Source organism: Ambystoma mexicanum, chromosome 6p (assembly GCF_040938575.1).
Source record: "Ambystoma mexicanum isolate Mex_15411 chromosome 6p, UKY_AmexF1_1, whole genome shotgun sequence".
Taxonomy (NCBI): domain Eukaryota; kingdom Metazoa; phylum Chordata; class Amphibia; order Caudata; family Ambystomatidae; genus Ambystoma; species Ambystoma mexicanum.
Window position 1 is genome coordinate 765353581 of NC_090935.1, and position 13686 is coordinate 765367266.

The following is a 13686-nucleotide window of genomic DNA, read 5'->3' on the forward strand; positions in this document are numbered from 1 at the left end:
TTCTGTTTTACGCAGCAGTGGGGGTAAGGCATTCCATGCCATGGCTCCTCGGATGTGAAAGGCCCGACCAAAGCCACGGGCTTGTTTTACCCGATGCAATGCCATTAATGAACCTTCAGCTGACCTCAAGTTTCTTTTTGGCTGATAGATGTTAACTTTGTCTTTCAAGTAGGCAGGTGCGTTACCAAAGATGCACTTATGGCATATGGTTAGCAGTTTAAACTGAATTCTAGCTCCTACTGGGAGCCAATATAGCTTTTTCCTAGCTGCAGTAGCTGACTCAGAGCGCTTCATCTGGAAGATGATGCGAATAGCTGAATTCTGGATTTTCTGTAGTTGTTGGACCTCGGCCTTGTTTGCGTCACCTAAAAGTGCATTGCAATAGTCCACACGTGGGAGGATAACCGCTCTCACAAGTTTAGTGCAGTTTTCAGTTGAGACCAATGGTGCAACTTGCCTAAGTACTTTGAGGTGGTAATTAGTACTGGTGGTGATGATAGTGTTAGTTACTGTAATTGTCGCAGGATATGGTAAAGTAAGTGGTGCATACATTTTGTCTACGGTGACATATCTAGCTTGAGTTAAATTAGATTTGGAGGTCTTGTGAGAACAGCCTGGTTTTAAGGCCTTTGTGAAAAGACAAGATGGTTGTGAAGTTGAAGCCTCAGAGAAGAGAAAGACAGCTGCCACGACTGAAGAGCACTAACTATTGTTTTGCAGGAGTGGAGGATTGTGGCTTGCTATAACTTGGCCACTTCAGTTAATCTGTCTCTCTATAGGGGAATTAACTACCTTAAGAGCCTCTGAGCCCCAGTTCTCCAGACAGGACACATGCATGTGCAGGTGGAACATTATGACTGGAGGATAGCCAGATACTCTGCCACTCCAGATATCCTGTTGTGGAGGGCGGGAGTGTGGTCCCCAGTGTCAGCTGGGGGTGGATCCACTCAGTTCTGGGAGGTCCCTCCAATAGGAAAAGAGGGGTTTGAAAATTAAGAATTTCCTGGAGTTGAAATACTTAAGTGTCCCCAAGCAGAGTGGGTTCCTCTTAATCTGGAAGCGGAGGAATATGCAACCTATTCCAATCTGGCACGAGCCGCTCAAATACAGCAGAAGTGGAGGTGGTCAAGGCAAAGATATGGCCTGTAGCAGAACCTCATTAATGCGCTCCTAAAATAGGAATTGGCTAAGGAGTGAATCAGCCTCTGAAACCACGCAAAGAACCTGCCCTCGCTCAGAGATGGCATGTCTGAGGAATGCCTGCAGGTGACGAAAGCTGCAGGGTATTGCATCGGTTGGCAGTGCTCTGCAGACCAATGGTCGGAATACCTCATGGCTTAGTGGGTAAGATGCCAACCAGTGCACCATGGTCATGTACAATCAGTCCACACCGCGCCCACATGGAGCACAAAAGACTGGCAAGCTGTGTCACAACTAAGGGCTCCCCTTAAGTGCCGGTCCATAGTCATGCACCTGGTGTGAGAACTCAGAAGACTCCTGCAGCAAAGATATGGTTGATGTTGAATCTATTGTGATCGTCAAGAAAGGCCCTAATAACCCCCAGTATGGCTCGCCATTTCCGCTCTACGACATTGGGAGAATATTTTCTGGACCTCGCCCCCCTATGCTCGCTGCCCTAGGCTAGTGTGGACCCTCAGGCCGAGAGTCGGTAGAAGATTCAGAGACCTCAGACAAACTCTGGCTTTAAGTGTGTAGCTCTCGGAATATGATCCTCCCTAGTTAGTCTCAGGACACTGAGGCATCACCTCAGACCAGCCCCCGGAACAAAGGACCCTCAGTGTCACCAACAGTAAATCCTTGTAGGGCCTCGTGGTCAACCCTGGTGAATTGGTGGCTACCTGCAAAAGGAACACCAAGAGCACCCTGGCACCCTGAATTAGGGTGCACTGGGAGGCAGACCCTGTACCGTGTTTCCACTGAGAACAGATGACTGCTTACCTTTTTTTTCTTCACTTGGACAAATGGATGGCAATGTTCTGGTGGAAAAGCAGAAAAAACTATTCTTCCAGCTCCGGAGCCCTTTCCTCACTGAAAAGATGGGAAAGCGCATTTAAGCTGCACAGGGTTCCAAGTGGTCTGAGGCAGACACCCAATTCTGCTGTCACAGAAAATATGAAATGGTGGCTATTGCCTGTAGTCGAAGTTAGTGAGCGTGAGCCCCTCACTTACATGTACATGCCGGTGCCTGTCTATAATTGTCCTAGTGAATGGATGGATGAGATCACACATCCAGAATGCTACTGCAAAGTAAATGACCTCTTAGAGCAGTTGCCACACACTTGTGAAGCTCTGCTGAGCAACTTTCTGGTAATGCTTGTAAGTGTTGGGGCATCTCTAAACAATCCAGCATAGTTCACCGAGGTGAAAAGGTGAGTGAGTGAGCCCTGCAGCTTCTGTGGTATGGTGTGTTATTTCGATGGTATTATAAGATAGGACTGCGGGCCGAGGCACTTCCAACTCGAGGTAGGGCGGTTCAGCAAATGTGAAAATTGTCCCAAAATTGTAGACCTTGCAAATATAGTTATGGAAAGCATATGACGTAATAAATTGTTCTCTAAACCCAAGGGCATACCAAACAGGCATGGATTATTTGTCTCTTTCTGAATTTCCGGAGAATTATTAGTCTGCTATTATAACATGAACAAAATGCATGCTTAAGGTTGCCACGGGAAGTTACAAATGATAAAATCATGTGTATTCGATCTTTACAAGCAAACCAGGAAGTCAATCCCTGCTATAAGCAGACATTTCAGTTTTATCTTTTATGTGTTTTGGCAACTGAAAAGAGGGGTTTAACTATTTTAGCAAGCAAAAACATAATATACCTATATCCATTGCAATGGATAAGCATGCTAGAGAGAAATAAACGTAATTCACTTGTATAACACACATTACCATAATTTCAAAATAAATACAATACACATCCACAGACCATCTGGAAACACTACTCCATTCATAATACCTTATCTGAGAGGATCTCTTGCAAGATGGGTGGGCCTGCGAATATCTGAAGGACAGAATTGCTAAAGATTCCTCCAGCACTTCAGCGAGGATCTCCTGCGCGGTCTTGGGCGGTAGAATGGTCCACAGATCATGCTGGAGTCCGCAGCAGAAATAATGCCACATCTGGACGGCAAACGAGCATCTCTCCCCCTGGCAAAACCACCAAGACATTAAACAAAAGGAATACATCTTCCGAATAGCAGCCTGCCTTCTTGAAATCTAATTAGTTCAGGCTGAAAGGAAATAGCTGGAAAGTTTGAGACACTGGCTGCTCAGAAAAGATTCTTCACAAGATGTAAAACATCTTTATTGACAAAGGAACACATGTTTTGTTTCAAATGACATAAAGCAACTATGCTTCCAAAAAACGAAACCACAAGTATTTAACCTTGTATGCCCTTTACCCACTGCTTGCATTCATAGATCTGCTAAAGTTGAGCACATTCCAGAAACAAAATCTTGCAGATACAAGTAAGTATTTGCTCATTTTATTGGCCTGTGCAAAAACGGGGTACCTCATTGGACTGTATTTGTCCTCCAATTTTTGCACGTGAAACATATGCGATGTCTTGGGTGAAATGTGGTTCTCCGCTGGTCCACTTCTAAATAGAGAATGGCAGCAAAGGGCCGTACATGTTAATAACTACAACCACCCCGGTGCCACATAAGTAAAATAGAAACAGGTTTTTGTTCAGAAGAGGACTACAAGGATCGAGCAAGACGACCAATCGACCTCACAGAGGAAATGACTTCCGTTAACTGAGAACACAACAAGAAAATCAGCATTCAGGCAATTTCTTTACCTTTCAATGTTTGACATTGTTCTTTAAAATAAGAGTAATACACTATACACTGCTACCCCCTCCTGAGCAGATACTTAGGTATACACCTGTTCCAAAATATCATCGTATTACTCTGAAAAAACAGTGTTAGCTGGGAATCAGGTTTTGAAGAATTACGGAGTAAGTTTGGTTTAGCGAGAAGTGAGAAGTGTAGCTATTTGGAGTTGTGTACCTTGATATCTCAAAGGATTGGTATGTTGGATACTCCACTGGTGGATAGGCCTGAACTTTTCAAAATCTTTGAGAATCGACCAGGAATGGTATTGACTTTTATCCGATTCATGCCAATTGAGACAAAGAATTCTGCTGGACGGGATTATTTACATTCAAAATGGTCTGTAGGATTTAGAATGTGTTTTGACAGATACTGAATGGGAAGGAGCAATAAAAGACTGTAATGCTGAAATTGGATCTAAATTTACGACTGGTTAGGCAGAAGATTGTGGGAAGGTTATAGTGCACCTCAGATAGGATGTTTTCTTTGGGCAGTGGCAGATTTGAGGAAAAGTGCCCAGTGGGCAGCACCTGACAAAGGGCCCTATGTGGGCAGGTCATGGAGGCGGAGCTTATGTTGAGCAGAATTAATTTCAGTCAAAAGTGCACGATGGCGAACTTTCGAGACAAAAGCTCTTTTATTTAAAGTTGTCTTTATTAAAGTTACCTGTGTTTAGGGGTATGACTAACTGGAAACAGCTGGTCCTCCTCAGCAGGCTTTGCTATCAATGGTAATATTAGATGATCAAGCCTGAAACTAATGTTGGAAATGAAGATGTTTCAAGACTAAGGGCAATAGAGAATTACTTATGAAGACCCCACAATTTCCTAGAAAAATGGCTCTATGAAGGCTAGTTGGATCCAATGTATGATTACTGACGCACATGAGTGTGTGGCAGGTCAAGTCTTAAAAAGAAGAAAAATGGGTGCCTTATTTACATGGGCAATGGGAAGACGTCACAGGATGGAACAAAGTACATTTTTTAGGTTTAAAAGATGTGCACGTTTTTATACTTTGCTGACATAAGAAACTGGGCTATTTTCCAGGTGTTCATGGTTAATCTTCTGAGGGGCTGAGATACAAATGTTTGTGGGGGGCTGAGTAAAATAGCCACTCTCCTACATACGCCTCTGCTGGCTGGGATCCCCCTGTAAAAAAGTAAATTTCCAGCTCTGGACATTAATCTATTTTAAAAGCAGGGCTCTAGCATTAAGGCCCCATACATTTGTAAAGATACTGTAAAGGCACACACATTGAAGTATGAGGCCTCTTTTTCCCAGTTTGGGCATGGACTGCCGCTGCAGCACAGGACTGGCCTGCTGACCCCCTATGACGGTACATCTTGTTTCTGCCAACATTGTTATGGACAGGCCCGGCTGATGATGTGTGGGGGCCCATCTCAACATGATGGTTACACCCCCCTTGCTTAGAGTGGAAAGCAGTCAGAGGCACCATAGGGGGGCACGCATTATAATGGAGATAAAGATAAGGTTAACAGCTGCTAATTATCATGAGACGACGATCCAGCAGGGAGCTGAAACACTGAATGCCCGCTGAATAGCAATCAATCCATCTTTGTAAGGAAGTGGCTGATGTGGAGGGACCAGTGTTGAAAGGTAACTAGGTGATAACACTTCAGTTTTCCCCCCGATGGCAATGACGGCCGGGCGGGCTCAAGCCAACGCAGCTTGTAAGGCGAGCGCTGCAAAGCACAGATTGTAAGCCCCAGATGGTAATTTATATATAAAGAAATATATTGTCATATTTTTAGACTGCTGACTGGAAATATGGAGGCAGTTGCTGGGGCCCCCCTGCAGCCTCTTTCATTTGAAAAGGTTGAAAGGCCCAATGCCATCCCTGGTATGGGCGTGAAAAGAGGGTTGCAGGTGGGTGAAAGGGCAAGTCAAGGATCTACAGGACTATGGCCAATCTCTCCCTCCCTCTCTCTCTCTCTCCCCCTCTCTCATGACTTAACACAACATTAGGTTGCCTGCCTTAGTCTACTTCTTCCCCTTCTCTTTACTTCTCCTACTAATCTTTTCTTCACCTACAGCACTTTCAAACGGTCTAACACTGACATCGAGCACTATGAAAACAGAAAACATACCATACAATTTACCTAGATGGCAGTGCCTCTAGGAGCGTGTAAGTGTTACATAAAAAACGTGATCCCTCCCAAGCCCTATCAGATATTCAGCAAGAGCCGTCTCTGAGGAAATTGGTGGTCTTTCCCATAGGCCGGGAATGCTGCCCCCCCACCCCACCCATTTTTACTTTGGGCTATTAGGTTCCGCTTGTGCCAACTATAAGCCTAGACTATTGCATTACAGTACAGCTTGGGAGAAATGGCGTGTGAGGAGGGATACAAAGCTTCTAGGTGCTGTTTGATTATTTGCCCACCATTTGATTGTGCATGGCCATGCTGATCCCTGTGGCCATTCCCACCCAGTTCCTGCCCCTCCCCACCTAGAACACCTCCTCATTGGAACTCTTTGAGCTCTGTTCTAAAGCCTTACCATCAAACTTTGCACTCCAAGTGCCTCCCAGTTTTTTTTCAAAGCAGTCTTCTGAGAGTTAATGACATAATTGGAGCTGTAAATGGGCCACTGGTGTAATAAACATTTCTTAACTAGATATGCCTTCAGCAGCTCGATTGATGAGCACTCTGTGTGTCCTTCAATGACGTCTTGTTTAAAACAAGAATTGGCAAAGCCAGCAGTTTAGGCGTGTTTATAAGTATTAGGCATTTGCCAGACACTGCTATTAGATAACCCGGTACTCACACCATTTTGCAGGTGCTGCCATCTATCGGGTCACCAGGAAGATGATAATTGTTGGGGTTGTTTCCGATCAGGTGGTTCCTTACTACATATGTTGTGGAACTGTACCAGAGTTGAGGTATTTTGGAAAGAAGTTTTGGATCGTATGGAGTTGGATGTAGGGCGGAGCATTTCAAGATGCCCAACACATTTAATATTATGGTTGAGTGGTTGTAGTAAAGGAGCTACATTATATTTGTATTTATTGATTTATTGATATTCACGGATGTGGTTAATCAGAGCACTGGTGAAAGCAAATTTTAAACGTGTGGAAGACGAGGAAAAAGCCGCATATTGAATCTTGGATAAATGACTTTGTGGTTTTGTATACATTTGAGAAAGTGGTGTACAAAGATAAGAAAAGTATTGATATGTCTGAAGAAGTGTGATCAACCTTTAAAGATCGATATGAATGATCTTTATTTTGTCAACCACTGGGCTTTAATTTGGGTTTGTTATGGTACATGACATTATGAATGGATTTATGTGTGGATTTGTTTTCTTTTTTTCATTTTCCCTTCTCTTTCCTTTCTCTCTCTCTCCTTTGTATATGTATCAATTAATCACTATTCATTTAGTTTGTGGGTGGTGTTCCTTTTCTTGTGATTTTAGAGTAGGTTCAATTTGTTATATATTAATTTCTTGAAACATGCGCTGTAATTCTTTTTATTCCCTGTTATGATGTTATAAAAAAATGTATAAATACAAAATTAAAAAAGAGTAATAGATATAAAAGAACTGTTATTACCGCCATACTAAGAGTCTGGATTTGTCTGTAATACCGGCAAATCGCAGGCAGAGATACCTACACCTCAGAGCAGCCGGTAAATGGACACAGGTGATGGCAAACAGGCCGTCGGTGTACCCAATCCACCTCGGTGCACCCAATGCACACAGGAAGAGTACAAAAGGGCTACACCTTCCCCCAAAACACTTCCCAACACAACCATGCTGCCACACATTGCTGTCTACATGGACTTTGAGTTGCTCCCTGCCAACGTACAGCTGCAGGGGCTGGAGTACCAGCAGAGGCAACAGGAGGCCATGGCGAGAAGGAGGACGTGGAGGATGATGATGGGGATGCAGGTGGTGAGTGATCCCCTGTGCAAGGGCCTCTCCGAGGGTCCTCACAGATCGGGAAATACTCACCCAGTACCACCTCAACAGAAAGACAATACTCAGCCTCCTTACCCACATCCAGGAGGGCATTGGGAGCAGGATCAGCATCAGGACAGCCATACCAATGCTGGGAAAGCTGGTGTCGGTCCTGCCCTTCCTGGCCAGCACTCTGTGATCCAGCTGCATGTCATTTTGCAGGCTGCCTTCACCAGAGTGCTGGTGCAAGCACTCTTGCACCATGTGGGCCAGCACATGAATGGCACAGCTTAATGCCACCAAGAGCCGCTTTTATGCAATTGCAGGTATGCACAATGTGGTGGCAGCATTGGACTGCAGGCATGTCGAGCTGGTGCCCCCCGTCCCGCACACACCTCAGAGGAGGTCTTCAGAAACCGGAAGCAATTCCATTCCCTGACTGTCCAGGTCACCTGTGGCATTTACCTCACCATCGCGCACTGTTGTGCCCGGTTCCCAGGATCAACCCATGATGCAATGGTTCTGCGGAACAGCATGCGACCAGGATACATGGAGTATCACAGAGGACAAAGCACCTTGATGTTGGGGGAGTATATGTAAAATCCCACCTACCTTGCAGCATGAGTGACGGGCAAAAGGGATAGGGGGAGCTACAATGTCACAAATGTCTTGAGTGGTCCCTGTACATTCAGGACCCACCTGTGCAACACTCAAATAATATGCCTCAACACACAGGAGTAGCATATGACTGGAGATGCCTCAGTCACTGACCATGACATCTCAACCCTAACATGACAACCACATGCAATGCACTACAGGTACCACAATGCAACTGCCCCCAACACACAATGACGGTGAATCGGTTGACATGGCCATCTAGGGACATCAAATGTATGTCCAGTTTGCCCAGGCCCACACACACTTGCTGTAAGCTCTGGGGTTCGGAACAAAACTAGGTGCAGGGCCCATGATCAACAATGTTGCCCATGGCATGGCCGTAAGATCAGACACCCAATGACACCACCATACATGGGATGAGACACTGTCAAACAACTAATGAGGGACACTGTCATCAGCCTAGGATACGCCCTGGAGGCCCCCAAACCACCTGCATATGTAACCCAGACTCCCATCAGGTACTATGCAGGGTAGAAATGCACAGGCCCAGACCACCCACCCATGGCATGCTGCCCTCTCAGTCATATACCAAAAAGCAATGGGTGTTGGCCATGAGCTGTGTGCAAGTATTATCATGTCAGACTGGACACCCTCCTGAGCAGTGCAATATGCATGAAAGTACTGGAATGTGAAACAGTGTGGCACAATAGGAAATGGGACAAGCATGCACAGACTGAGCAACGAGAGGCCGCTGTGACAGGCAATACCACTGTCGAACATCATAAGGCACACTGGTGTCTTTTCCCATTATAGGTGACTCTGGATACCTGCTGCTTCTGTGGCTGATGACCCCTCCGAGGAATCCCCAGACGCAGCAGGAAGTGGCATTTAACAGGGCCCATGTGAGGACCAGGGTGACCATAGAGTGGACCTTTGCCTTCGGAAGGCCCGATTCAGATGCCTACACCAGTCTTCGGGTGCACTGATGAACAGGCCAGACAAGGTGGGACAGATAACCCTGGCCTATGCAATGTTGCATAACATCTGCATCAGGTTGATTATTTCTTTGATCGTAAAAGGGCCATAGAAACATGGGGCTAACTTGTTGGGTTTCAGATGTCTAGGTAAGAGTCTGGAGGAAAGCCAGACCTTATCTCCAATAGCATACTGAGGCCCAGGTCTTCTCCTGGAGTCAGCGTATCGTTTTACATTTTCCCTGGCCTTCTCCAAATGTCCTTTCACATCTTTGCGTATAGTAACCAAATGATCAATCCAGGAATCAAACGATGGAACAGGAGTAGGTTGAGGCAGCACAGTGGGTAGAACAGATGGAGGAAATCCCTGTGAGCAGAAGAACGGACTGGTCTTAATGGCTGTATGATCCGAGTTATTGTGAGCTAACTCTGCCACGGATATCAAGACAGACCAATCATCCTGGACCTGGGAGGCAAAGCATCGTAAATATTGTTCGAGAGTTTGGTTGACTCGTTCTGTAATTCCATTGGTCTGGGGATGATATGCAGAGGACAAGGCTCGTTGGATGCCTAACGCCTTGCACAGATACTTCCAGAACTGGGAGACGTACTTGGGGCCCCGATCCGAAATGATCTTGGAAGGAAGGCCATGAAGTCTAAAGATGTGGTTTATGAATATTCCTGCCATTTGTTGTGCTGAAGGTAGTTTTTCCAAGGGAGTGAAATGGGCCATATGGGAAAAGAGGTCTATGGTCACCATTATGGTCGTAAACCCTTTGGAAGGAGGCAGATCCACAATAAAGTCAGTAGCAATAGTCATACAGGGTTGGTCGTGTAAGGCAGGCTGATACAGGAGTCCGGCTGGTTCCTTATTGTCATGTTTATTCTGACAGCAGATTGCGCAAGCTCGTATGTAATTTCTTACATCTTCGGCCATTCTGGGCCACCAAAAGTTCCACTGAATGATCCTGAGAGTTGCTGAAATACCACGATGCCCTGAGTGGAAGGAATCATGGCAGAGTTTCATGATTTTTACTCTCAATTCATGCATGGGTATTACTAAACTCTTCTCTTTGAACAACTATCCGTCTTTTGCTGAGAGTTCCCATCTATTTGTCTGAAGAAATTCCTTCCAGAGGTCAGACGAAGATGTTGCAGAATGGATATTATCCATTAAAGAATTCGCCTGGGCAACAAAAACGGAACCAGGAAACATCTTAGGAAGGGCACAGGTCCCCTCTGGTTCATAGTCCGGTCGCCTGGACAAGGCATCAGCGATAACGTTCGTAACTCCTGGAACATGATTTATCTGAAACTGATATTGAGCAAAGAAAAAGGCCCAGCGAGCATGCCGACTCTTTCTGCACTCTAAGGACTGCAGAATTTGTAGATTCCTGTGATCAGTCCCAACTTGAATTGGAAATTTGGCCCTAAGAGCAGATGGCGCCATTCTGTAAATGCCTGTCGGATAGCTAGCAACTCCTTCACCAGAACAGAATAGTGGGTTTCACTGGGATTTAGAGTCTGGGATAGATAGGCAATGGGATGTTCTTTTTTGTCTTCCGATTCATGCTTCAGAACAGCTCCTATGGCGTAATCTGAAGCATCTGTTTCCACCAGGAAGAGTTTGTCAATATCAGGTTGTGCCAGGATGGGTCCTCGAGTGAATCTTTGTTTCAACTCCTGGAATGCCGATTCTTGATCTTTAGTCCAATTAAAAGGAACGTCTTTCTTTAGCAAGGCGATTATGGGTTGTACAATGGCATAAAAAGTTGGTATGAACTTCCGGTAGAAGTTGACAAGACCCAGGAAGGATTGTATCTGTTTTACAGATGTGGGAGTGGGCCAAGATAGGATTGAGTTGACTTTGGCAGGATTCATCTCAATTCCTCGAGGGCCTAGGATGAATCCCAGGTAACGAACCGTAGGAACATGGAAGATGCATTTCTCAGGTTTAGTGAGTAGATTATTCTCACGTAGACGTTGTAAGACCATAGAGACATGTTCTTGATGTTGTGTTGGATTCTTGGAGTAGATTAAGATATCGTCTAGGTAAATGATGACAAAAAGGAACAGCATGTCAGAGAACACTCTATCCATGAACCGTTGAAACACTGCTGGTGCATTTGACAACCCGAAAGGCATTACCAAGTACTCGAAATGTCCGAAGGGTGTCCTGAAGGCCGTTTTCCATTCATCACATTCTCTTATGCGGATCAAATGGTAAGCTCCTCGAAGGTCAAGTTTGGTAAAGATTACCGCTCCTCGGACTGCTTCTAGGATATCTGAGATCAGTGGTAGTGGATAACGGTCTTTTCGAGTACATTGTTTTAGCCCCCTGTAATCCATACAGGGTCGAAGTTCCTTGGTTTCTTTCTTGGGCACAAAGAATAAGGATGCTTCTGCTGGAGATTTTGATGGGTGAATGGTTCCATTGGATAGGTTCGTATCCAAATATTCACGTAGAGCTCTCTTTTCAGGTTCAGAAAGTATGAACATCCTACCGAATGGTATGACTGCAGAGTCATCTGTTTCGATGGCACAATCTTCGGGTCTGTGAAGAGGTAATGCTTGCACAATTTCTGAGGAAAATGCATCCGAGAATCATTGGTAAAACTCAGGTACCTGTGTAACCGTAGACACACTAATGGGTGGGTTCTTAGACTCCTGTGATTCCTGGACACAGGATGGAGCATTTTGAGTTAGACAGTGCAAAAGACAATACTCTGATCCTAGAAACAAGGATCCCGCGGTCCAGTTAATGTACGGATTGTGTCCCTGAAGCCAGGGCATGCCTCGTACCATCGGATAGTGGGCAGCCTTTATTAGATCGAAGTGTAACATTTCTTGGTGGTTGTTTATGGACAGCAACAGTTCCATGGTTTGTTGGGTTATGGGTCCTGAAGATAATGGGCTTCCATTGATGCCTTCCACAGCCTGAATAATGTCCTTGGGTTCCCAGGGAATATTATGTTTTAAGGCCCAATCATGATCGAGGAAAATCCCCATTGCCCCACAGTCCACCAAGGCCAGGACGGAATATGTTTTATCCTTGGTCACTGATAGAAACACTTGAAGAATGACTAGATTGTTTGTGGTTTGACAGGGTTTACCTAGAGAAAACTTGGAGCACGAATCTTTCTCCCAAAACTGAGCTCCGTTCAAGATCGGGAGCTGGTGTTTCCCGAACGCCTGGGTGGAGCTATTGGGCAATTTCTTACCAGTTGTTCATCTGATGCACAATACATACATAGCCCCGTCTCAATCCTACGGGTTCTTTCTTGTGGAGAAATGGGACCCCGTAAGGAGCCAAGTTGCATTGGTTCCGGATCCGACTGAGGACTGGGAGTCGTCTCTTTGCGACTGGGGTAATCCAATGGAACCTTTGTTGGCAGGGAACGTGTCTTTCTTTTCTGATTTTCTTTCCTGGATACGGAAATCAATTTGTAATGCCAAGTCCAATGAGGCCTGGAAGGAGCTTGGGCGGGCTACCCTGGCAAGTTCATCCTTGATTTCGTCGTTCAATCCACAGAGAAAAAGAGTGAAACAGGCTTCTGGAGACCAGTCAGCTTCCTTGGCCAATTATTTGAAACGGGTGACGTATGACAACATATTCCGAGAACCTTGTTGAAACTCCAAAAGCCTCTCTTGGGCGCTATACACCTGCTCAGGTTGATCAAACATAGCCTTGAAGGCATCCACAAAGCCTTCATAGTTGTCCAGCAGTGGATCCTTGCATTTACTAGAGGGGTCGCCCAAGCCAATGCGTTTCCTGAAAGATGGGAAATTATAAAGCCAACCTTGGCTCTGGGTGTTGAGCAATAGTAGGGTTTAAAGGTGAAATGAACCAAACACGAGTCGAGAAAGGAGCGCAATGTCTTGGTGGCTCCATCGTATTTGTCCACAATACCCCCTACTATGGCGCTTTCTTGGAAGGCAGAGTCCCTGGAGAGCACGAGTTGTTTTAAGGCGGCATTTTCCACCTTTAAGTTTCGAACTTCAGTTGTCAGCTCTTGCATACCTCTCATGAGGTCTTGGACGGCGGATTCCATTGTAAAATCAATATTCATTCCTTGGCGTCTCAAACTGTCACACTTTGCTTGAAATCTCACCTGTTTGTCCTTTGAAGTCTTGGGCTGGTTCTTCTCCTTTTTCCGAACAGCTCGGGATTTGTAAAGACTCGGGCGCGTATCCTCCATCGCAAGCGTGTTGAGTATTCCGAGCGAGTCGGCGTTCCATTTCCAGGAAGGAGCGGAATAGTGAAAGTCCCGGAAGGAAGGAACCAGGAGAAGGAATGGGAGAAGTGGTGCAACGGGCGA

The 13686-nt window shown here is 45.5% G+C and overlaps 1 protein-coding gene across 6 annotated transcripts in view; it reads right to left on the reverse strand.

Moving 5' to 3' along the window:
* KIAA0825 (KIAA0825 ortholog) overlaps positions 1-13686 on the reverse strand; it is a 2662507-nt gene that overhangs the window by 1163555 nt on the left and 1485266 nt on the right. For all 6 annotated transcript variants that reach the window (XM_069627636.1, XM_069627637.1, XM_069627638.1 and 3 more), the window contains one exon: positions 2984-3174. In XM_069627636.1, coding sequence (XP_069483737.1) covers positions 2984-3174 — 191 coding nt within the window. The remainder of the gene's footprint in view (positions 1-2983; positions 3175-13686) is intronic.